The following is a 24,788-nucleotide window of genomic DNA, read 5'->3' on the forward strand; positions in this document are numbered from 1 at the left end:
TATTTTGACATAAAAGTTAACAAATGTGTATCAGGTTAGAAAAACTGCAGAGGTGCTTCAACACTGAGATTGTGTGATACATAATTAAGAAAAATGAATGTACTTGTATTATATATTAGACTGCAATATTAAACACAGTCAAGAATGTATCATTGAACTCAGTAAGATTTTGTTTGGATATATTTATACCATGAATCAATGTTTTCATTTTTAATGTTTAGATTCATTCTGGAAAAAAATATGTGACTTTTCAACTTCTGTTGTTGTTGTTGAACAGAGTTTGTGGATGCACTTAGATGTTTGCAATGAGCACTGTGGCTGGCATGCCCCAGTGTTTTGGATACCAATGCATAGAAATCCATAGTAAACGAATTTATCAGAAACGAACGTCATGAGCATAGTGGTCCCGTTGGGGGTTGACACAGCAGAACCATCTTATTTGGAAATGGCTGCAGGCTCAGAGTAAGTATTGTAGCATTATAGCAACTTTGTTTTCCTGTTGTGTTACATTGTTTTCATTGTTAGAATGCAGTATTTGTTACCAAATTTCAGTAGATTTGTTTTCCGCACCAAGTTAGTGTGCAGAAAGATTAATATTCATTGATAAAATAGATAAATCAGTTGTTTTTTTAAAAAAAAACCTTTTAAAAAGTTTCAGCTTGGTAAACTTGGTAATTTAAATATGCTAAGGTATAATTATAATGTGACATTTAAGAATAGATTTTTTTAAAAAATGTTAACACCTCATCTTTTAAAACAAGTTTTTAAATTATATTTTCCATGAAGAAATTTTATATTTTACTTCTGGGTTATTTGGACTGTCCAGAATTAATATGTTCTAGTAGAAACTGGGAGAAGGTGAGTTTCTGGATGCTGGTACATCCAAACGGATGACTTATAAGATCTTTTCATTGAGTTTCTATTACAATAAACATGTTAGGATCTGGATGGGGGTGAACAAACTTGTGCTCAATCCCGATAAGACTGAGTGGCTTTGCATGTTGCCCCCGAAGGACTGCTTGGACAGTCCATCCTTAAACCTGGGAGATGAAAATTTACGCCCCTCAGAGAGGGCTCTCAATTTGGGAGTCCTCCTGGATTCGCAGCTGAAACTGGAACATCATCTGTCGGCTGTGATCAGGGGGGCCTTTGCCCAAGTTCATCTGGTGCACCAATTGCGGCCCTATTTGGATCGGGAGGCACTTCAAACGGTCACTCACGCCCTTGTCACCTCGAGGCTGGATTATTGCAACGCGCTCTACATGGGGCTACCCTTGAAAAGCGTTCGGAGACTGCAGTTGGTTCAGAATGCGGCCGCGCAAGCGATATTGGGTGTGCAGAGGTACACCCACGTTACCCCTGTCCTCCATGAGCTGCACTGGCTACCAATTGGTCTCCGGACTCAATTCAAGGTGTTGGTTATCACCTTTAAAGCCCTACATGGCTTAGGGCCAGAGTACCTTCGAGACCGCCTGCTGCCACATACCTCCCAGCGGCCGGTAAGATCCCACAGATTGGGCCTCCTTCAGATGCCGTCAGCTAGACAGTGTCGGCTGGCGGGCCCTCGGAGGAGAGCCTTCTCTGTAGCTGCTCCGACTCTCTGGAACCAGCTGTCCCCGGAGATCCGGACCGTACCCACTCTCATGGCCTTCAGGAAAGCTGTAAAAACCTGGCTGTTCCGGCAGGCCTGGGGCTGTTGACCTCACTGTTGAGGTCCAGCCCCGATTAGAAAGAATGTATGAGGTGTTGCTGTTTTTAAACTGTTTCTTTTCTCGTTATGTGTTTTTTTTTCTTATTTTTTGTAAGCCGCCCGGAGTCCTTCGGGATTGGGCGGCATATAAATAAATGTAATTAATTAATTAAATAAATAAATAATAAATAAATAAATAAAAATCAACTTCTGTGGGAATTTGTGGAACTACTCTTATGCTACCACTAGATGTCGCTGATGGAAACTATTGGGGTTTCAGATACTGTTAGCAACATATGGGATGACTCCTACGTCTCATATGTGATCACAGAAACAATAAGGATTATTGATGCTAATGTACTCTCTGCCTTGCCATCATTTTTGGTACAGCTGCGTTGTGTCGTACAACATTGTCCGTGTTATTAAAATTCATACAGTGTTCACTTGCTAGTATGTGTGCTTCAGTGGCAGTTTGGCATGAGTGACATAAGCAACATTTTCCCCAGTTTCTTCAGTAGGTTCCTTCAGAATGTTTCTCTGCATTGTATTGTATACATTTCTACAGTTGTTATATATGCTGCATTAATAAGAAAGAGAGAAACACACGCAGGAGCCGTTGAATGTGAAATTGTAATGTTTATCCACCTTTCTTGCTTTTCAGACCTGAATCTGTAGAAGCTAGCCCTGTGGTAGTTGAGAAGTCAAACAGTTATCCACACCAACTATATAATAACAGCTCTCATCATTCACACAGTTACATTGGTTTGCCTTATGCGGTATGTTCTTTTTTTTTTAAGCCTTTATTTTAGGTCCTTGTTAAGTTTCCAGACATTTAATTGTGTTTTAGCTAGTTGGTTTGGCTTGATATGAAAATAGTTCACTGACATATCCCAACTCTCAACGTCATTAGAAAAGAAGTTGGTTTTAATGGTTCTTTACAATTTTTACCATTTCTATCTATTTTTGTCATTGTTCTTTCTTAAACGGCATTGCTTTTATTACTGTTTTTACTAAATTTTCTTGAATAATAGAATTGGACATATAAATAAACCTGAAGCTAAAATCACAATAGTTATGCCCTTGGCTAGCCTGATCTTGCAAACCTAGTCCTACAGCAATTAAAGCAGGAACTCTGGCCAGTAGAAAAAAGCCAGCTCTGCCTTATTCGACATTATACTTCCTTTGATTGTTATGCCCTTAAACAAGTTACATTTTCCTTTAAAACGCAGCAAAGCTTTCCTACAACAAAGTCTCCAGTTGCATGTAAAGGAACCAGCAACTTGGAGTACTGAGAATAATATCAATTCAAGTCCATTTTAAACATGCATTACTGCTATGTCTTGTAGTCAAATAAGATTTGGCACAATTTTCTTGGCTGCTTTATCATTGCACAATAATCTGATCATATCTCTTTGTTTTAAGATAGCATCCTATAAAATAGTTGCTTGCAGTGATGAATTGATAAAGTAGGCCTTTTTTTCTTTAAGTAAATACTACCCTAAACCAATCACTATAACTATGTAGAAAAGTGGAAATTTTAATCCTTCATTGAAGGATTTCTGCTTAAATGAAATTGGTTTTTATACTAAGAATGCAGATGTGCTTTCTCTGATACTTTAACATTCAGCCTGAATAAGTATCTTATGTTGTATAATAATTGAACAACCCTGGTTTGTAATTAGTTTTAACCAGCAGCATGTTTTGTGATGCCTAACTATTTCCCACGGTATAAATATTAATGATAATCAGATTTTGTTTATTCAGGATGGGTAAGAAATCAACATTATAAAACCTCTGTTAGTAGTGTCAGAATGGATAAAGTAATATGCATTTACTTTTTAAAAGAAGCTAATTCGCTTCAGAGGTTTTAAACACATTTGTTTACATGGTCGTGAGTGAGGTTGAGTTGGTGGGAGAAATGTTGAAAAGGCCAGGTTTATAATTCTATGCATGAATTTTTTTAAAAAAAGGTCTTAACGAAAAGATGGATGATTTTATGTAACTAATTTTTCAGGACCATAATTATGGCGCTCGTCCTCCTCCAACACCCCCAGCATCGCCGCCTCCTTCAGTTCTTATAAGCAAGAATGAAGTAGGCATATACACTGCTCCAAATTTTGATGAAACATCCAGTGCTACTACTATCAGCACATCTGAGGATGGAAGCTACGGCACTGATATAACTCGGTGCATTTGTGGATTCACCCATGACGATGGCTATATGATCTGTTGTGACAAATGCAGGTAAAATAGTCCATACGCACAAGCGTTTTGAAATGTTCCTACCCAGTATTATTACTACCAGCTCTGCTGGCCCTCTGGTTGCTCAGTGAGATTTCCTTCCTTTAACAAAGTATGTAGGCCATTTGGTAAACATGGCATTAATAGAAGCCACCACCATTTTGTCATTGTGTTGGCCACCATTTTGCTCACAGGATGGATGGATGAGGCCATCAAGTCAGCAGAGTCACTCTGCAAGTGGGGATCGTGCTGAGGATCATAGCACAGAACTCATTGTTAGCCCCACAGTAAAGCAGGAGGCACTGGGTGATAAGTAGATAGGAGCCCTGGCGGCTCAGTGGTTACAATGCAGTATTGCCGGCTTACTCTGCCCACTGCCAGGAGTTCAATCCCATCCAATCCTGACTGGCTCAAGGTTGATTTAGCTTTCCAAGGTTGGTAAAATGAGGACCTAGATTGTTGGGGACAATATGCTGACTCTGCTTAGAGAGAGCCTGTAAAACACAGCGAAGCAGTGTATAAGTCTAATCACTATTGCTGTTGCTAATGAACAAAGCTTTGTTTTGTAGAATCTTGATTATTAGTGTCACTTGTGTACTTCTAAAGGTACTGTATGACTTACAGACATGGTTGGAGTTGAATTAAAATCTCAGAGCACTGTAATGGGAAATCCTGGTGACGATACTTTAAAAAAAAACAACCCACACACATTAGTGAAACTTCAGGTTGCAAATGTGGGTTTTATTGGAGAAACTGCTATCCAGAAAAGTATCTGTGTGTAACCTTCTGAATGATCATATTGTTAAAAATGAAGAATAGGCAAGTGCGTGAAAGAAAGAAAGAAAGTTTGTACCTAGCTTGTAATAAAATGATCCCATCAGAACATTCTGTCCAAGCAGTGGGAACTTGAAATAAAGCTCATTGCTGTTATCTTTTGTCCTAGAGGATCATGCTGAGTGCTACCTTCTATCCCACCTGCAGAAGAATTAGCCAACATAAAACAAAGCAAACATTTAAAAAATTACCAGAGCAAACAAAGGAAGCCACAGCTAAGAATGGCTTTTGCAGTCTGACCTGCTTCTACAAATAGCTGTAGAATAAATCTAGAAGGAAGCTGTGGCCATGTAGTCACATTAATACAGCCTATGACCAAGAGCAAAAACATACTTTCCTGGCAATTGTCTTAATGCTTCTTCCAAACAAACATTCATGATGTACATATGTTGCCTTTACCAACCTGCCTATACGTTAAACATATTGTATTGTATTGTATTGTATTGTATTATTTGTATGCCGCCCTTCTCCAGGAGGACTCAGGGCGGCGAACAATTCAAGGGGGAAAAAGGGGAACATAAAAAGACAAAATACAAATAATAAAAGTAAACAACAGTCGCACAACCATACATGTCGAGAGGGGAGGGAACTCATCACCCCCAGGCCTGCCGGCAAACCAGGTTTTGACGGCTTTTCGGAAGGCCTGGAGAGAGGTGAGGGTCCGAATCCCTGCGGGGAGTTCGTTCCAGAGGGCCGGAGCTGCCACAGCCATACATTTTGCATTTGACTATTTCCTCATTTGAGAGTACAACAATATTCATTACAATACACACGTAGACTATAAACTCAGATTTGGTATTCCGTCTGAAAATAAAAGCACAACACAGAGACGGACAGTAACATTGCTACCTTCTTCATAACAAATTATGTAAAAACAATAGTAAAAGTAGCCAGGCAAAAATGAATGAATGAATACACACACAGACACACACACATCATCTTCATCATCCCAGCCCTGTTCAGTTGGCTTTGGCCAATGGCAGAGGGTTGAAACTTGTGGCTGCTGCTTATCAGCTAATGCCTTCTGCAAGGCTTTGTGGCTTTAGAGGAATTACAGAAACAAAACAAGCCACGTGCAGGATATCCAAACACTCAGAAGAGAGTAATGTAGCATTGGCTACGTTGTTTAGAGAGGAGATTATTTGGAAAAAGCAATAATTGAACACTCACTACATTTCAAGTGATAGCAGGTGTTAGGGAAATTAATTTTCTTTGGCCACAAGGAAACTTGAGTGAACTAAACCTTAAAAAGTATGAAAATAACACTGTATTCTCTCCTTTTCTTTATTTTAAGTGTTTGGCAGCACATTGATTGCATGGGGATTGATAGGCAGCATATTCCTGACACATACCTTTGTGAGCGTTGCCAGCCTAGGTAAGTGGTAGATAATTGAAAATATATTATTTGTGTTGGCATATGATTTGAGACATGGACAAAATATGAGCAGATGAAGCAAAACCTCTCTTCTCCATTATAGTAATACATTTGAATATTATATTGACAAGTACAATTTATTTTAAAAGGTGGCATTCTTCGTTCAGTAAAAGGGGTGTCCAGAATAGTCCTTTTTCATAATGATATTTGAATTAAAGATTTGATATTTAATACCCATAGTGCAATATAGACACTGTTACTGTGTTACAAGAAACAGCCAGTCTAGGTTTTGAATATTGTCAGAATACACATCTTGCTTTATGGCAGGGGTGCCTAAATTCAAAGCCCGTGAGGTGCTTACATCTGGCCCGCGGGGTTGCTCTGGAAACAGCGAAGGACTGGCTCGCGATGCCTGTGCCAGCAAAAACAGAACTCAGGAGTGCCATGCGCACCCTTCCCCCCCCCCCCCCATTTTTGCTGGCTAAGGGTTGCAGGAGGCTGTCCCAGCCGAAAACGGAGCTCAGGAGCCCGTTTTTACTGGCAGAGGGCTTGGGCCACCACAGGTGACATTGAGCTGGTCACACCCACCCTGGTCACGCCCTCCTGGTCCCCATGAGGTCAAGCACAACCCTGATGCGACCCTTAATGAAATCGAGTTTGACATCACTACTTTAGGGAGTTTAGTCTGTCTCTTTACATATGAAGTAGTGGGGGTTGCAGGCGGTACGTCCTGGTACGGGCATGCTGGAGCACCGGGTACCATTCCGGTACGGTGCTCCGGAGGGCCCACACGCCCGAGCTCCATACCTGTCCTTTAACCCTTTGGCACTTCTGCGCATGCCACATATGGCACCTGCGAAACACTCCGCCGAGCAGCTGGAGCGTCGTGGAGGCCTCGCAGGCAGGTACGATGCATGTGTGCGCTGTGCGCGTCCATGTGGGCGATACCGCACACAGTTGAAATGGGATCCGGAACCCACCACTGATATGAAGCTGGAATACTAAAGTAGCAAAGATTTAGATGTCACTGCATTGCTAAGTTCTTTGCTTTGAAACTGATCCTTTCTACCAAGTATAAAATTCCCAGAGTGGAGAGCTCCAGGTTAAAAATTTGATACATTTCCTCTGGTTCTCTTCACACAATATTTGCCAATTTTTTTTAAAGTATTCAAACAGCAAAAATAAATTAATTAGTAGGGTGAGTGGATACAGCCATTTTTATTTTAATTGTTTCATTTAATACACATATACCATTCATTAAAAAAACTTGATGTTCAAAATCTTAATATTTACTCAGTTTCTTTTTTCCCCCTATTTTTAAAAGGAGCTTAGATAAGGAAAGAGCAGTGTTGCTCCAGCGTAGAAAAAGAGAAAATATGTCAGGTAGGTAAAAAAAAATTCATTAAATTCTAAAGTTTGTTCTTGGTAATTACATGGATCCTAAGCACTCTGTTACTGTTGACACTCCCCCCTTCTTGGTCTTGCATTTTTGCTAAAAAATAAACATCCTTTAATAGCGTATAGATGGAATGTTTTTATTTGCTAATAAAACCTGTTTGTATGCAAATAGCTCACCAGCTTTTATGCAAATAAATTAACAATATTTGTTTACAGAACTTTTGAATATTTTCCTTCCTAAAACAAATGGACAATGTTTAATTTTAACCAATTTTTGTAAAATTAGTTCCTGTATTTTTAATTATTGTTACGCTTATAACTAAAACAACAACTCAGCAGTAACTTGATACAAAGATGCTAGAGTTTATTTATTTTGCAATATTTGTCAACTATTCCAATAATTGAACACTCTGCTACAACACTGAGAAATAAAATACAGAGCAAAAGTAATGACAAAATACAGGAACTAGGAATCAGTCAGAACCAAATAGAATAAAATGGCATTAAACACCTTGGTGTGTTTTCTTATATAATGTTGCCGCAAAATGAAGTATTAGGTTTATATGCGGTTGATCCTGAAATGGGGAAATACCAAATCTGCTTATCTGGCAATATCCTCTCTTCAGGGGTAAAAGCTGCTATAACAGTTAGCATGCCTCATCTCATAACTTTCTAGGTCAGATTTGGTTTATTTTTTTATGTTTCTCTCTGAATATTGTGGTGTATTTAAATATGCTCAATGAATGTTGCTGCATTTTTTTCTGCTTTAGGAAGAAAAAGGCTTAGTTCTTATAATGGATAATGAGTGATTTTTTTTCAATAGTGGAAGATTTTTTTTTAGAGTTATAAAATATATGATTGAATCAAAATACATATTTCCAAACTGCAAGCCACTTATAAATTTAACACAGCCTTTGAGAAACTGATGAAGACACAGAAGAGACATTTGCATATGCTAAAAGAGACCTTACTTCTTTGCTAATTGTTTTGTTTGACTTCTGCCGACAGTTCCTACAGGCAGTGAAGCAACTAATAATTAGAAGTTGATTGTGACCTTTTATTATAAAGATCACCATGTGTATGATACCCTTTCCTGTTTTTAATTACTTTTTGCATTATGAGTTTACAGTGGCATTAGAGGGCCTTTTGGGAAGAAAACACAAATGATAGCCAATGTTTCCAATTTATTTGGAATCTAAAAGAATAAGTCTTAGCTTTAGGAAAAGTTGTTGACTGAATAGTTTCCCCATTAATTGAAAGGACATTATCTTTATTGTATTAGTGTGATCGTAACTATTGTGAAACATATTTTCCTGTAGTCATTTTTTTCCAAGTTGTTATACTTAGTCTAAAACCTTGCATCCTAATATTTGTTTTAAATACAATATGAGAAGAGAACCCTTACATTTGGGTTAAAACTTACATAAGTATATGAATTTATAATTGAGAGGTAATTTGATATAAACTATGCTCAGTATATGGAAATCTTTCAGTGCTTCTGGAAAAATTGAAGCTTTATTGAATTTAAAGAAACCACAAATCTAAACATTTTTTTGTCACTGGAGCCCATGATCAAATAAATGTTAATATTATTAACTCCTTGTTTTCCTTTTACATAAATTTTGATAATTGTATATAGAATTAATAGTTTATACAATCTATGATTTTAATTCATGGAATATTTCAGTACCGTGAGATAATTTCCTCTTCCGTTTGTATTTTAAAGATGGGGATACCAGTGCAACAGAAAGTGGTGATGAAGTTCCTGTAGAATTATATACTGCTTTTCAACATACACCAACTACAATTACGCTAACTGCTACACGAGTTACAAAGGTCACAGATAAGAAAAGGAAAAAAAGTGGAGAGAAAGAGCAAACCATCACAAAATGTAAAAAAGTAAGCTAAAATCTAATGCTGATTTTGATGTATCGATTTTAAAACTGCCTTCATGGAGGTGGTTTCATGTAAATGTTAAAAAGAAGTTGAGAGAGCCCTGTGGCAGATCACAAAACAGAGGCCATGAGCTGGACTTCTCACTCCCTTCCCACACCAATTGGGACAGGCCTTGGGGGAAGGAGGTGAGCCAGCACAGAACTGCCCCCCCCCCTCTTTAGGTCATCACAAAAGAATAGCCATGATCAATGATATTGTAAGGGCCATCACTTCCATCCTGCCACTGTTTTGGTTCTATATCTCGGCCTGAAACCTGACTGGAAAGGGTCCAGATAGTCCATTTCCTCTGGGGTTGCAACACCCCAGCTTCTGGATGAGGAAGATTGGATGAAAATTGTTCAGAACAGGGGAATCTAGCAATGGCTTCTTAAGGAAGAGATGGCACCAGCGCCTCTTTAAAAGGAGCCAGGAATACAAGGTTTATGGTCGGTTGCTCAGCACCTCTTAGATACTGTAGTCTCCAAAATATAATCTCTGATATTTAGAAATGGGTCATTAAAGAGGCAGAGCTTTGAACTTCCTTTCAAAAAGAAAGTTTGAAGGATCTCCTCACTTGATTCCAAAAAGGGATATTGGTAACAAGAACTGGTCAGTATTGAAAATAAGGCCAAGCACTTATTTTGGGGGTCAAAAGAAAGGTTGATGGTCGGTTGCTCAGCTTTATAGTGCCGCAGAAGGATTTTTGTCTTTCAAGCAAGATGAATATATTCAGGCGAATCCTCCTTCAGAGAATATTTATTTTAATCTTGTATGCTGATGTAATTTTTTTTCCAGGCTTTCCGTGAAGGTTCTAGAAAATCTTCAAGAGTTAAGGTAAAACATTTATGTTCTTGTTACTATTTATTTCACTATACTCTTTTGTTCATTGATTAACGGGTACCAGAGGGTTGGTTGTCAAGCTATGTTTTATACTATTTAAAATATTTAAATCTTCATATTTCTAAAACTAATGCCTAAGGGGGCCAATAACATCAAATGTTCATAAAACATTAACACTATTAAAATTAGATACGATGTAAATGCTATGTAATACAAAAAACCATAAGAGATGTATGAATATTATCTGTAATGCAATTAAGCTACTCCAAGTAACTTGAAGGGCAGTTAATAAACTAGTATTCACCAGTATGGATGCTTGCTAGATGTGTAGACTGCATTCCCAATCTTCTCTACACTGGGCATGCTGCCTGGGGAATTTGAGGATTTGAACTCCGCATATCTGCCAGATGCCAAATATAGGATAGTTGTAAGATGACAGCTTCATCTACAACACATGCTTTCAAGGGCAGCTTTGTGTTCCTGAAGGTAGAACACTTGTAGAGATGGAATGAGGTAGATTGCTGAGAAAAGGCTTTCCAGAGCCAAGGAAGAGCCTATTAAAAAGGCCGATTCCAATTCTGAGCGTTGTTAAATGCCCTTTGAAATCCTCTCACAGTAGAGTTCATATAAAAACCATATATTGTTTAAGGGGACACAAGGAAATGTGTTGGGAGGGAAAACAGACCATATTCAAAACAAATGGGAGATACCTAGCACTGAACCTCACTTCTTTAAGAGAAATTAAAACCACAAAAAAAAAAATGTCCCCAAATCTTAATTAAAGAGCTATGGTGGTGCGGTGGTTAGAATGCAGTATTGTAGGCAAACTCACTGCTCACTGCCAGGAGTTTGACCCTGACCGGTTCAAGGTTGACTCAGCCTTCCATCCTTCCAAGGTCGATAAAATGAGGACCCAGATTGTTGAAAGCAATACGCTGATTCTGTAAAGTGCTTAGAGAGAGTTGTAAAGCATTATGAAGCAGTATATAAGTCTTACATGCTATTGCTATCTAAGCCATGCAGGTGCGGTGCTTAGAATGCAGTATTGAAAACTAACTGCCCACAGCCAGGAGTTCAATTCTGATCAGCTCAAGGTTGACTCAGCCTTCCATCCTTCTGAGGTTGGTAAAATGAAGACCCAGATAGTTGAGGGCAATATGCTGATTCTGTAAACTGCTTAGAGCTGTAAAGCGCTATGAAGCAATATATAAATCTCTACGTGCTATTGCTATTAATCTAATAGAAATGTCTGTATGTTGCAACTACAGAAACGCTGTCATTTGTGTACAATTGTACTGGACCATTAGCACTGATCAGCTGAATAACATAATATTGACAATCTCGCTTTCATAAGTTAAAGCAGTTGGGTTTCGTGGGATTAAGAACCTGTGAACAGGCAAACTGACAAAAACCTAGGAAAGTGAAGAGTAACTTTGAGGTTTTTATTTCAGTTAAAGATGGGGCGCAGGAGCAGGATTTGATTGAAACTCCAGGGGAAGGTATGGTGAATGTCAAGAGACCATATCATTGAGCCCTTAATTTTGTAAAAAAGTTGCTAAGTTTCATACATCTTGTGCACGAATTAGGTAATTATGTTTTTCACAGATGTTTTGAGTCAGCTGGCTCTGAAAGCACCCTAATTTTATGTTTGTATTTTCATGTAGGGCTCGGCTCCAGAGATTGATCCTTCTGATATTTCAAACTTTGGGTGGGAAACTAAAATCAAGGCTTGGATGGATCGGTACGAAGAAGCAAACAACAATCAATACAGTGAAGGTGTTCAGAGAGAGGCCCAGCGAATAGTTTTGAGATTAGGAAATGGAGATGAAAAAAAAGAGATGGTCACCAGCAACTCAATCTTCAAACCTCCAGTAGAGGTATATGAATGCATATTGAAGGAACCTTTAATGTTACCTAGCATTAAAATTTTGCATTTCTTTATACAAAAAGGTATAATATTGAAGGTGTGGCTTCCCCCTTCCTTATGAACAGCCATTTGTTTATTTATTTGTCATGTATTTATTTACTTTCTAAAGTAGCCAACTATTGGTGGGAAACGGTGTCCAGTGATGACTTCTAATTATCACAATAAATACTTCACCATTTAAACCCAAATTGTTGGGGGCAATAATGCTGACTTTGTAAACTGCTTAGAGAGGGCTGTAAAGCATTATAAAGCAGTATATAAGTCTAAGTACTATTGCTATTTATTTATAGAGTACAATAAATAACTACACTACAAATGGATGTTTTAAGATATACAAACATTAATGAAGTGTTCACGGTTTTATGGAAGATTAAATTCTAATTATCCACAGAACTATTGTAAGCTACAAAATTAAATAGCCTTATCTCTAACTTGGAAGTAGAAAATACTGAGTAAAATGGAGAATTAAAGCATTCGGGCCACTCTCAGTAGCTGACAGTCATTTTGTATCATGCAGAAATTGTTGGAGAAGGAGTTGTGAGTTTGGTTAGCCAATCATTCATTGTCAGCTTAGCAGCATCTCATTCATAAATGTTTTCCCTTAATATTAAGAACAGTTCAACATAACTAGGAGAAAATAGATCTTTCTTTGATATAAAAGAAAGAACTGGCAAGAAATGTTATAAGATTTTGTTACAAAATAAAGCTTGCACTGTCTTCATTTCCATTTAAACGAAGTTCTGAATCTGTATTCTGATGTGTTTATCTCTGCCAAAGCCATTTCAATCATATATTTTATGGTTAATGTTGATAATGAAAATAATGATTAGGGGATGGAAGAAAACAATTGACATGTACAATTACATGTGTCCATGTACTTGAAAACACATCTTTAATTATTTATTGCAGAACTTACGGATCCACTGAAAAGTAAGAAGCAATATTAAAATGTAAAATATCCATGCTAAAATCCTATTTGGCTTATGTTATCTTGAGATCCGAGAATTTCTGCCTGTCATTTCTGTGGCACAGAAATCTCACAGTCCTGATCATTTAAAGTGAGGCACACAATTGTCTGTTGTAATTGGCCCAGACAATTTGTAATTAGAGAATATTAACTCCATCCTCCGTGAGAGATAGGACAATTCAAAAGTATCTGTGTGACCATCTCAATTTCAATGAGACAAATAGCATGAATATGAAAAACACACATAGTCTTAAATTTTAAAAAATTGAGACCAAAAGTGAGCAATAATATGTTTAATTAAAGGATTCCTCAAAACCCTTTTTACTGCTGTATTCATTTTACAGCCATTTCAATTTCATATAGTTTTAAACAACATTGATCAAAAGAAAGATTTGATTTTCCAATCTCTTTCACTACTAGAACTGAAAAATAATTGAAAGCTATAAGCTTATTTTTCAGTGGTGCAATGGTGCCAAAGTCTTATAAAATCCGAACAATAAACCCATACCCAAGAATTGAAAAATAATGTTTACTTACAGATTGTAATAAAATATATTTATAAAATATTTTAAACAAAGTTTTGTTGGCCCAAACATTGTTATGTAGATTTTGAACTTGGACAGACATTTGCATTCTAAAGGTTTTGCTGAATCAGCCATGGTTTGGCTGAACTGAATTGCTTAGATTGTTCCAGGTTTTGGCAAAATCTAAAGAAAGCAAAGAGGGGAAAAGTTGCCCAAACTTTCTGTCCACAGCATCTAACATAGCACTGGCCCAACTAAATCCCTGATCTTCTGAATCTATGATCCTTCTCCTTTCAGTTGCCACTACTGCTCATGTCCCAGCACATCCCATGGGCAGCTGTCTTACCTGCTCCCTCGATTTTCCCAGCATTTTTTCTCCTACTTTCAAACACAGACAGTGGGGTCCCAGCCCTCTACCTGTGCCACCAAACTTCCGAGTACCTTTTTCTCGAGTCTTCTTCCTAACCACTTCTATCTGGAATAGAACATGCACCATTTTTTCCCATGTCCATGGAACAAATCAGCCCAAATGGGCATGTTTTGGTTCAGACACAACTTTTCTAAAAACCAGCTGTTGTGCACAGAATATTTTGCACATCCCAATTATTAGCTCTGGTAGTGTATGCAGGCCTCTGTTTCCACAAAACAATAGACTCAGTGTTAACAGAAAAATTGCAGTGACAGAAACCTGTCTCCTTTGGAATGCATATGATTTCCTCTTGTGTTGCTATAATTTCTGAGGGGATCATCATGGGCCAAAATTGCCACTGTCTTAGAAGGACTATCAAACTATTTTGTTCAGAGTAGAAGCAACACATAGGGTTCTTCTTTCATATATCTCCGTTGATTTTCTGAATGCTTGTTCTCCTATTTCGCAGTGGCAAATTTCAGGGATAATCAAAATTGTGATATGTAATGCATTTTAATAGAGTTGTCATAAATATAAACGGATAGCCGCTTAGCCCTGGAAGACCCCATCATTTAGATAGAAACAATGGTACTTTCAACACAAACAACCAATATATTGGAACTAATCTGTATTGACATGGCTGTAAACAGACTTGCCATTTTTTATTTATTTTTGCTGAAACATTACATGAACAATATGCTAGTATGCTTCAATAGCATATTGGAATGGGCACAGCAGTTAATGTTTTGTCCATTGTATGTGATTGGTTATAAATGGCTAGAGGGGTGCTAACTATTTGATTTGTACCCACTTTTGAAGTACCACGCTAATCTACCTTCAAATATAACCTGCAGTATTTCCCCCCACCCCCAACCCACCCCCAATTCCAAATAAATGCTCCTTGACAGTTAATTATGAGAAATAAGAGTGCACAATTATGCCATCCAAACGACGTGTCATGCAATCTATGGAAGGGATCTGCAAGCTATTTGATCAATTTAATGTCGGTAGAAAGAGACTAAACAATAAAGGAAAAGTTACATTCTCAGCTCTTGTAATAAGAAGCATCTTTGCTTCTTTCTCTCTAGCATCAGCATGGCGCACGTGACGCACTCCTTGGAGGAATGTCCCTGCTTGCAGAGACCTTCGCCTAGATATAGGCCAATTCTCTTTTGATCAGAAGTGACACAATTACAAGAGGTGTGAGTTCCTTAGTTGTTGTGTCAGAGTACAGTAAGACTTTTTCTTAGAAAGGCATATTCCCACCCTAAGGCTATCCAAATGCAGAAGAAATCCCCTTTACCTAAGAATCCGCATGTTGGCATTTTTGTTGAAATGTATCTTATTTGGCACCTGCCCTTTTGCTCTGGTTAGCAAATGTAAGAGAGAGACTGCATATTTCATGTGTTTTCATTCCTTCTGCCACCTCAATTCTGGCCTTTTAATAAGATGGTGTGAAGCATCTGTAAGGGAAGAGCTCCTCCCTCCCCCCACCTATTTTGAAAAGTTTGTCTTGATTTTCAGTTTTATAGAATTTATACATGCATTCAAGTTGTTGTCCTTTCCAATATGTAAATTAAGATGTCTATGTAAATATGATAATCAAAGTCCTTCCAGGAATAAAACCAATTAGCTTTTTAGACAAGAAAGCACATTTAAAATTACCAGGCTGTTCTGTTAAAGGGTACATTATATCTGTATCAGTGTGCTAGTTAATAAGATTCTTAAATTTTTCTTTTCTCCTTTTAGAGCTATATTCAAAAAAATAAGAAAATTTTAAAAGCTGCCAAAGACTTGCCTCCAGATGCACTTATTATTGAATATCGTGGAAAATTCATGCTGAGGGAACAATTTGAAGCTAATGGATATTTCTTTAAGAGGTACTTTTCTCTAAACCTTCTTTAGTTACTCTCTTTAACCTTCTTTACTCTTTTCCCCCCCCTCCTTCCCCCACTCTCTCTTAAACGTATTACAATTGTCAAGCAAATTAAAAACTTTTTTTCACCTGATCTTTGCCTTACATTTCATCTTCTCTTTTGAAAATTCGGTAGTTATTGTCATTCACTTTAGTAATTAGAGAGTGTTGTTCCTTCTCATTTCTATTTATATATACATTTATCTCTTCCAACCTTTTAAACCTTTGTCACTCATCTCAATATTTTTATCATTATGCCTCAGTCTGAAGTTGCTTGTTTTGACTGACTTTGATTCTCCACATTTTTGCAAATGAAAAGCAAAAGCTGCATCTAGATAGTTATTAGGTTAGCAAACGTAAAATTCAACCTTATGCTTATGAAAGAACTAGGCAACTTCAAAGAATAAACATTACAGCCAATGTTATACACTGCCTGAATAGCTCTCGATACCGTCCTGCTCGATTAAATTAATTAGCAATAATAATCACAAGGATTGACATGGTCAGTAGTATAATCCAGACCCACAAATTTAGCATATGATAGTGTATTTTCTTCTAGATGCTTGCATTTCTCCAACATGTTGTTGTTTTGTTTTGTTTTTCATTTTCTCAGTTTCTTTGTCAAGGAAAAAAAATTTCTTTCCATTCTCACTAAGCATGCCGAACGAATAAACAGTAACGGTTTCCTTTCTCTGTTTAAGTTTATATTTTGGTTTTATTAAGAAATGTCTTAACGGAATGATTGGAAGCTAAGCAGGAAAGCAGAAAAACAAAATCTTCACTTTGATTTTTGTAAAAAAAAAACAAAAAAAACCACCCATTTGGAGGTATCGAAGCAGCTCTCTCTCCCTCCAACATTCTTAAAATATTTTATTTACAGCATTTGTATATATACTGATTTCACAAGGATTCCTGGCACCTGAAAAAAAATGGAAGCATAAAAATAATGACAAAATCAGAAAACCTTAAACTCACTTCATAAGCCAGCATCGTGCAACTCTCTCATTCAGTAAAAGCTCTGAGGAACTACTTGGCTTCATTGCCTTTCAGAAAACAGGGTGGTTAGGCTAAGATGCCCATCTTTTGCCCAGATCAAAGTAGCCCTAGAATGCCCAAAAAAGTTCAGTGAATCTGATCTAAAATAGATTTTTTTTTCTTATTCTCCATAATGTCAGCTGAAGCTCAGGTAAAGCAGCATCATGACAATTGTCTTAATGCTGAGATGAGTCGAAACAATTGCTCACAAGACTGCTTTTTAAACTTGCTATTTTATGAAGCCTCAGGATGTAATAACATTTGACTTTTTTAAAATTGAAATTTTAAAAAAAGCTCCACCCCCGATGAGGTGGCAAACAACCTCATACTTTGAATAAATACATTGTCAAGAAGTCTGTATGTATGCCCCCCAAAGTTATCAGGAATTAAGTTCCACGTTTACAGTATAAAACTATCATGAAGTCGTTTAAAAACTACTTTTCCAAGTCACGTAAATGTGCTAAAGCACCAGTGTCAAACTCGCAGCGTCACGTTGCTGCCACGTTTTGTGATGTTTTTCCCTTTGCTAAGGTGGGCGTGGCCTGATTGTGATGCACCAGTTTGACACCCCTGTGCTAAAGAGACATTGATTCCAACCAATCTTCCGCCTTTAGTTGTCCTCGTCACAGATTGTAATCTTAGAACAGTGGTTCCCAATCTGTGGGTCGCGACCCCTTTGAGGGGCGAACGACCCTTTCACAGGGGTCGCCTAAGACCATCAGAAAACACATATTTTTGAAAAAATATGGAAAACATAAAATAAGTTTATGGTTGGGGGTCACCACAACATGAGGAACTGTATTAAAGGGTCGTGGCATTAGGAAGGTTGAGGCCCACTGTCTTAAAAGATGACAGAGAAAATGCAAGCACGAGTAGAATTCTTTTTAATTTTCTGGACAGTGCAGATAGTCCTCAACTTAGGACTACAATTGGGCCCAAGATTTATGATGCTAAGTGAGACATTTGTTACGTGCATTTTGCCCCATTTTACAACTTTTGGTAAGTGAGTCGCTGCAGTTCTTCAGTCAGTAATACGGTTGTTAAGTGAACCTGGCTTCCCCATTGATTGACTTTTCTTGTCAGAAGGTCGCAAAAGGGGATCACATGACCCCAGGACACTGCAACAGTCATACATATGAACCAGTTGCTAACCAGTTGTGAATTTTGATCACATGACCTTAGGTACGCTGCAATGTGAAAAATGGTCAAAAGTCACTTTATTCAATGCCATTGTAACTTTGAACGGTCACTAAGCAAACTGTTGTAAGTCGAGGACTTACATAATAATTGTAGTAACTGCTTGCCTGTTAATAAGCCAGAATGAGTTGTTTCCGCATGCCAGAAAAAAAAAATCCCACTTTGATCCTAGCTCTGAACTAATAAATAAAAAGTTGCATGGAGCTCCCATCCCAAAGTTTCAACAGCTTGTATAACATTGCGACATATTTTCTCCATGGTACTAGGTTTTCCTCACATTTGAAAAAAGTAACTTTTAGCTGTATTTTAAAATATTTTTCCTGTGACAGAATGTTTATTGTTTTTTAGGCCATACCCCTTTGTTCTGTTCTATTCTAAATTTCACGGGCTAGAAATGTGTGTGGATGCACGAACCTTTGGGAATGAAGCTCGATTTATCAGACGTTCTTGTACACCTAATGCCGAGGTAGGCCTTTATTATGATAAATGTGATCTAATAAAGTTTTTGCTCAACAAAACCATCTTAATGCGACCCAGCTGTGTGTAGCTGTTTTCCAGGAATTAAAATATTTTCCAGTTTTGAACGTTTTCAGGAAATGGAAGCTCAAGTTGCAGAACCTTATGTTTATTACAAAATGAGGCAAGAATCTGTATTGTATAACTATGCTATGGCTGCGCTGTAGTTAGATCTCTAAAGCTAGTACGTTATTTCATTAACAATGTAGAAGGGAAGAGAATATTATCTAGTCCCCAAATTCTAAAACCAAAGGTTAGGGTTAGTTATGAGTCGAATACATCAAAATTAGTGTTTCGGGACTTTTTCAAGACTGCAGATGCAGTCTAGTGTCATTCACTTTATCAAATGCAGGAAATTATTCTGAGCAAATAATGTATCTATACTTGTAAAGTGGTACTTGCATAGGCATACAGTAGAAGCTACCTTGAGATCAGGCATATCATGACATTAAAATATTCTCATCACATGTATAACTCCTCATCCCTGGCAGATAACCCCTGGAAAAGGAAATAATCAGAAATAATGAAATTGAGAATATGAGCATAATAATACTTATTTATTGACAATCAACATTCACAGATGAATATGGAAAGGACATATTTGTATTAATGAGTTGACTTGCATATGTGGCATGATAATAATTCCTAATATTTATTGGTGATAAAAGGAAGGGGAGGGAGGGAGAGAAGGAAGGAAGGAAGGAAGGAAGGAAGGAAGGAAGGAAGGAAGGAAGGAAGGAAGGGCCGGCAGGAAGGAAAGAAAAGATGTAGACTTTTATCAGTTGCTTTTGGTTGTATTTCTTATGGAGAAAATAAGAGTAGAAAATGAAATGAAAATACTTGGCCTTAAAAATCAGGATGTGAAATTTCAGGAAACATTTTACTCTATCCCCTAAAATGGTGCTAGAAATTGTAAATGAAAAAACTATTTAAAAAAATGAGTTTGTTTGCTTCCTTATTCTTCTTAAGTTAGGAATCTTTTTTACATTTGCCATTAGCACTGTATCTTAGATAACATCCTAAATTCTTAAATAAGATTAACTTTAAATTTAACTGCCTTTGTAGGATATGGAAGTTGAAAGCCTCTATTAAAATTTGGAGTAGTGTTTCAATAGAAATTCTAGAAACTAAATTCATTTGTGTTCTGTTTATGCAATCCTTCATGGAGGCATATAATTAGGACATAATACGGAGAACTTTTCCAAGATATGTTGAACAAAAATATTGTACCATTTCCCCTTCACTCACATGTGAACGTCTGAGATGCAAAAGCTTGTTTCAAATTAATGGCTGGGGGAAAAACACAGAAATGTATAAAATACGCAACATTCATTTCCAAGGAAATTGTTTATTCCCCACCCCCTACCCCCAAGGTATTGTGTCTCTGTGTTTGTAACTGAAGGAAGGTTGACAAAGCTGCTGGAATTTGCTTGATTTTAAAAATTAATATTGTACTATTTTAAACCTGATAACTGGAACACTCCATTTTGTGAATATAAATATTTCCTAAATACTGATGCTAGCTAAATTGGTTTTTTAAATAACCAATTCCAAATGAAAAGTTGTGGCTCATGCATTCTTGACAGGCCCCAACTGAGAAGTTCCCTTCGCTGCTTGCTAGCCAACTGAAATTAATGGAATGTTTTGAACCATTGAACGTGGACTATAAGAGTTCTTTATAATGCTATGAGGTATATATATTATGAACAGACTATATTTATTTCATTAATAATATCAAATGACCTTATTACTACTGTTCTTACCTATTTTGGAACAGAGGATTTTACCAAAACAATAAGAAGATAAAAGTCTTTATTGGGAACAAATATATATTTTAAACACATCAAATACTCTGTGTTTAAATACTCCATCTAAATTCCCCCTATCTAGGTTAGACATGCCATCGAAGATGGAACTATTCACCTCTATATCTACTCCACCCAGGACATTCCAAAGGGAACAGAAATAACGATAGCCTTCGATTTTGATTATGGAAATTGGTAAGTAATGCTGATCTTCAGAGATGCTGCTAACATATTCCTAAGTTATATATTAATAATCAATGTTTTTTTTCCAGTTGTGTATGTCATAATCTAGGAATTAAGTGCAGACTCATAAAAGTAAGCGAAAAATGTCTGGTATAACTTGCATCATTAGGCTGTAATCTAGGTACCAGCATTATATTTAGCACTAAAACTGTGAAATCTCCAGATGCTTTCTTCGGACAGCTCACATACCATATCACAAAATGTTGTAGCCAATGAATACCTGAGCATAGTAATGTTGGTAACATAAATCCAAAAACCTTTGATCGCTCGAGACATATTGAACTTTTTTCATCCTCATCTTTTTGGCCATAGAGTTCCACTGAATCTAAATTAGGATTTAAAATACCGATTTGATTGTCTTTTAGCAATTATGAAAGAACTGGTGTAATGGTTATAAGAAGCTAACTAGGAATAGGGAAACCAAGATTCTGCCTTCAGGCACAGAAACCGGTTGGATGGACCAGTCAATCAACCGGTTTTTGACCTGTGGGATAAATCATAGTCCATACCCATCAGCGAATATCCTACAGTAGATTGATTTGAGCTGATCATAACATTCATTAAAGTTGCTAGTCTGTTTAATATAATGTTGTTCAATTCTGAGTACCGTGTTTCTCCGAAAACAAGACTGGGTCTTATATATTAGTTTTTGCTTCAAAAGATGCACTAGGGTTTATTTTCTGGTTAGGCCTTATTTTCGGGAAAATATGGTACTAAATGCTGGCAATCTTAACGGGCTTATTTGCAGGATAGGGCTTATATTACAAAGAGCTGAAGAATCATGCAAGGACTTATTTTCCAGTTAGGACATATTTTCAGGGAAACGGGATAGTTGTAAAAAGAGTTAGGCTGCCATTTGTGTGTTTCCTAGAAAATCTAATAGTTACAAAGCTTTTCTTACGTTAATTTTCCTTTTTCTTAAAACAAGCAAATACAAAGTGGACTGTGCTTGCCTCAAAGAAAACCCAGAATGCCCAGTGTTGAAGCGTCCCTCTGAGCCCACCGAAAATATAAACACAGGATATGAAACCAGAAGGAAAAAGGGGAAAAAGGAGAAGGAAACTCAAAACCAGAACATCACGTTGGATTGTGAAGTAGCAGCAGGCAAAACCAAGTTTCCAGAAAACCGTCAGAGAAAACTTTCTCCCCTCCGATTGTCGATCTCAAATAATCAGGTATTTTTTCTGTTCTGTGATTAATCATCTCGCATAGAAAACCTGAGCAAAAACTGGGTGTTTTTTTCCCCTCCCCAGTGTATCATATTTACAATATACATATCTCACAAAAATGGGACTTGGCAGGCCAGAGAGTGGGTTAAGAACTCTAGCTTTTTTGCTTGAATCCTGAACCTACAAAGAAATTGGGTTCTAAAATAAATATACTAATTTAAATCCTTGCTGATTTCTTCAACCTTAATCAACTATTCTTGTTGAATTTCATCAGTATACAATAAGAGTTTGTTTTGAATACTTTTGCAGATCACTGATGTAAGGATATCATGCTGTGCCTTGAATTATCGGGATCATCCTCCAGAGGGATTAACTTTTAACTTTTATTCAATACAAGAATTTACAGAGATGTAGGCAGTATTTTACTGCAAGGGAGTTTTATAGATGTACCCACGTAGTCCAGAATCTGTTTTAGTATTTTAAATAATTTGACATGTACATAATTACCATACCAATTTGGAATGAAGGCTGGGATTGAACCAGAATCCAGGACTTAATAATAGTTTTCTGAAGGATATTTGTCCTTTCCAAGGACGAAGCTGGTAATAATTTATAAACAAGATTATACTGTAGTTACGATTTGTAGTTCGGAAAAGACTACTGTTGGGCATTTCAATTACAGTCATTATTTGGCTTTTTTTATGGTATTGATTCTTATCTTGCTGATTAGGAAAACGGGAGAGAATTTGTTTCAGCGTGCCTGATATAGTTATATAGTTATAGCTTGCGGGAAATAAAAGCAGTGCTGCTTTGAGCAAAATAAAGCTGGATATATACTGGGAATTAACTCCTGCCTATGCACACAGCTCCTTCACTAATTCTCCTGGTGGATAAAATGAACTAGGTGCTTGTCTCCCGTGTTTGAAACTTGCAGCCCTAATTTGCTAGGTGCAGCAAGCTCAAGAGCTCCAGCACAACTAACTTGCAAAGCTTTGAGGTGGTTGAGCAGTTGTTAATGATGGGAGCCTACAGGCATCCTCAGTTTATTTCTGACAGGCCAGGCATGGCTGCTGTTTGAAGGAGCCAGATTTGATGCAACAGATCCAGGCCCAGCCCTTTTTCATGGCAAGCCAGAATTCTAGTTCTAGGCTCACACTGAAAGAAAATATCAGTGTAAAGCAAGCTATTTATTACTGTATTTTTCGCTCCTTGAGACGCACCTGAGCATAAGACGCACCTAGGCTTAGAGGAGGAAAACAAGCAAAAAACTTTGGAGCAGCAGAGTAGTGAGGGCAGGAGGTGGAGCCTGAGAGGACCAAAGATAGGTGTCCTCTCATGTGCCAGCTCTGGCTTTTGACTCCTGCGCTGCAGAAAAGAGACCGAAGAGGCGGGCAATGACAAAGACAGAAGAGGGCGGGGTTCAGCCCTGTAAAAGGACCGTGCCGCTGCAGCCTGGCTGCTGTTCACTAAAGGAGCGCAAAGGACTTTTTTTTGGGGGGGGGGGAAGTGTGTCTTATGGAGTGAAAAAATATGGTATTTATTTTCTATTTGCTGTCTTTGAGGAGGCACATCCAAATCTTCAAGGCTGTTGTTTGCCTTTCTGCCAGCTGCACGGCGGTACACAAAATGGGACGACTCACTGTGGAACAACCCACCATGGCCAACTCGCTGCAGGACAATTCAACCATTCAATTTAATTATTTAAAAGAATTTTTAAAAAATATTTTAATTTTTGTCATTCACATTTCATTTTGTTCCCTCCTTCGACATCTTTTCTTCAATGATTCCCTTCCACTCTTTCTTTGATATTAGTGCAGCTCTTTTCCCGCGGCGAGTTGGCTGCAGTGAGTTGTTGTAGACCGCATGGTACAGCATGTGATTCCTACAAAGGCTGATCTATAGCAACAGTGTATTCAGCTTACTCTTCTAGTAAAGAAGTATCACATATTGAGAAAAATGCTCCTTTTCTCTTTTTTCTACAATGATATAGTACTTGCTAAACGCCTCTCAGACATCCTCATGGTGTTTCATTGCTTAAACAAATGGGGGGGGGGGGGAAGGGTTATGCACACACAAGCATCACTGCTGTGTATCACCCAAACCCACTAGAAACCAGACCAATGAACTTAAAATATTAAGCCAGTTACTGACTTAATTGGAAGGCAGGCAACTAGCCGTGGAGTGGGTTTTTTTTTAAAGAAAATATAGGAAAGCACTTGGGATTACTGCAAGTGAGGCCACACCATCCCAGCAATCCTTTTTCATGTAAATGGCACTAACTGAATATGTTCTAAACGAGATAAAAATGAACACGTAAAGGAATAGAGTTTGCCCTTCCAGTTTTGATAGTAATTGTAATACAGATAATAAAGTACACAAGAATGAGAGTGGAAATATCCTGACAGGTGTACTATGCTTCACTTCTATTTTATTTTGGCAGTTATAAATTTTAACTTCAGTTGCTAGAAAACTGATGGATGATACATAACGTTAATGTGTCATTATTAGTTCCTTAACTATAACCAATATGTATACTCTTGAAAATTTTGATAGATATATAAATTAGCTCTGAGGTTTTTCAGGGTAGGAGAAATGATATGAATTATTAATGTTTAATACAAGTAAAAGAGCTATAAATATGATACCCTATTAAATGCAATTTGTGAGAAATACCTCATTAGGTAATTTTGTACACATACTAATGCTAAACTTTGTAAATGTTTATCTGGGAGAAAGTCCCTTGTACTTAGTGGAGGTAGGAAAAATCC

General features: G+C 37.4%; 1 protein-coding gene across 9 annotated transcripts in view; it reads left to right on the forward strand.

Annotated features, from left to right (window-relative positions):
• KMT2E (lysine methyltransferase 2E (inactive)) overlaps positions 1–24,788 on the forward strand; it is a 56,948-nt gene that overhangs the window by 10,757 nt on the left and 21,403 nt on the right. For 7 of the 9 annotated variants that reach the window (XM_087722295.1, XM_087722300.1, XM_087722299.1 and 4 more), the window contains 12 exons: positions 278–462; positions 2,352–2,466; positions 3,705–3,934; positions 6,060–6,140; positions 7,465–7,523; positions 9,265–9,437; positions 10,269–10,307; positions 11,978–12,190; positions 15,890–16,020; positions 18,636–18,753; positions 20,694–20,803; positions 21,780–22,026. In XM_087722295.1, coding sequence (XP_087578421.1) covers positions 392–462; positions 2,352–2,466; positions 3,705–3,934; positions 6,060–6,140; positions 7,465–7,523; positions 9,265–9,437; positions 10,269–10,307; positions 11,978–12,190; positions 15,890–16,020; positions 18,636–18,753; positions 20,694–20,803; positions 21,780–22,026 — 1,587 coding nt within the window. In that variant the 5' untranslated portion in view covers positions 278–391. Of the gene's footprint in view, positions 1–277; positions 463–2,351; positions 2,467–3,704; positions 3,935–6,059; positions 6,141–7,464; positions 7,524–9,264; positions 9,438–10,268; positions 10,308–11,770; positions 11,900–11,977; positions 12,191–15,231; positions 15,341–15,889; positions 16,021–18,635; positions 18,754–20,693; positions 20,804–21,779; positions 22,027–24,788 lie in introns of those variants that run through there. The other 2 variants (XM_087722302.1, XM_087722303.1) reach the window with 2 other exon arrangements.

Source organism: Thamnophis sirtalis, unplaced genomic scaffold (genome assembly GCF_051295495.1).
Source record: "Thamnophis sirtalis isolate CommonGarterSnake01/CBP01778 unplaced genomic scaffold, rThaSir2_p1.2 scaffold_9, whole genome shotgun sequence".
Classification (NCBI taxonomy): Eukaryota; Metazoa; Chordata; class Lepidosauria; order Squamata; family Natricidae; genus Thamnophis; species Thamnophis sirtalis.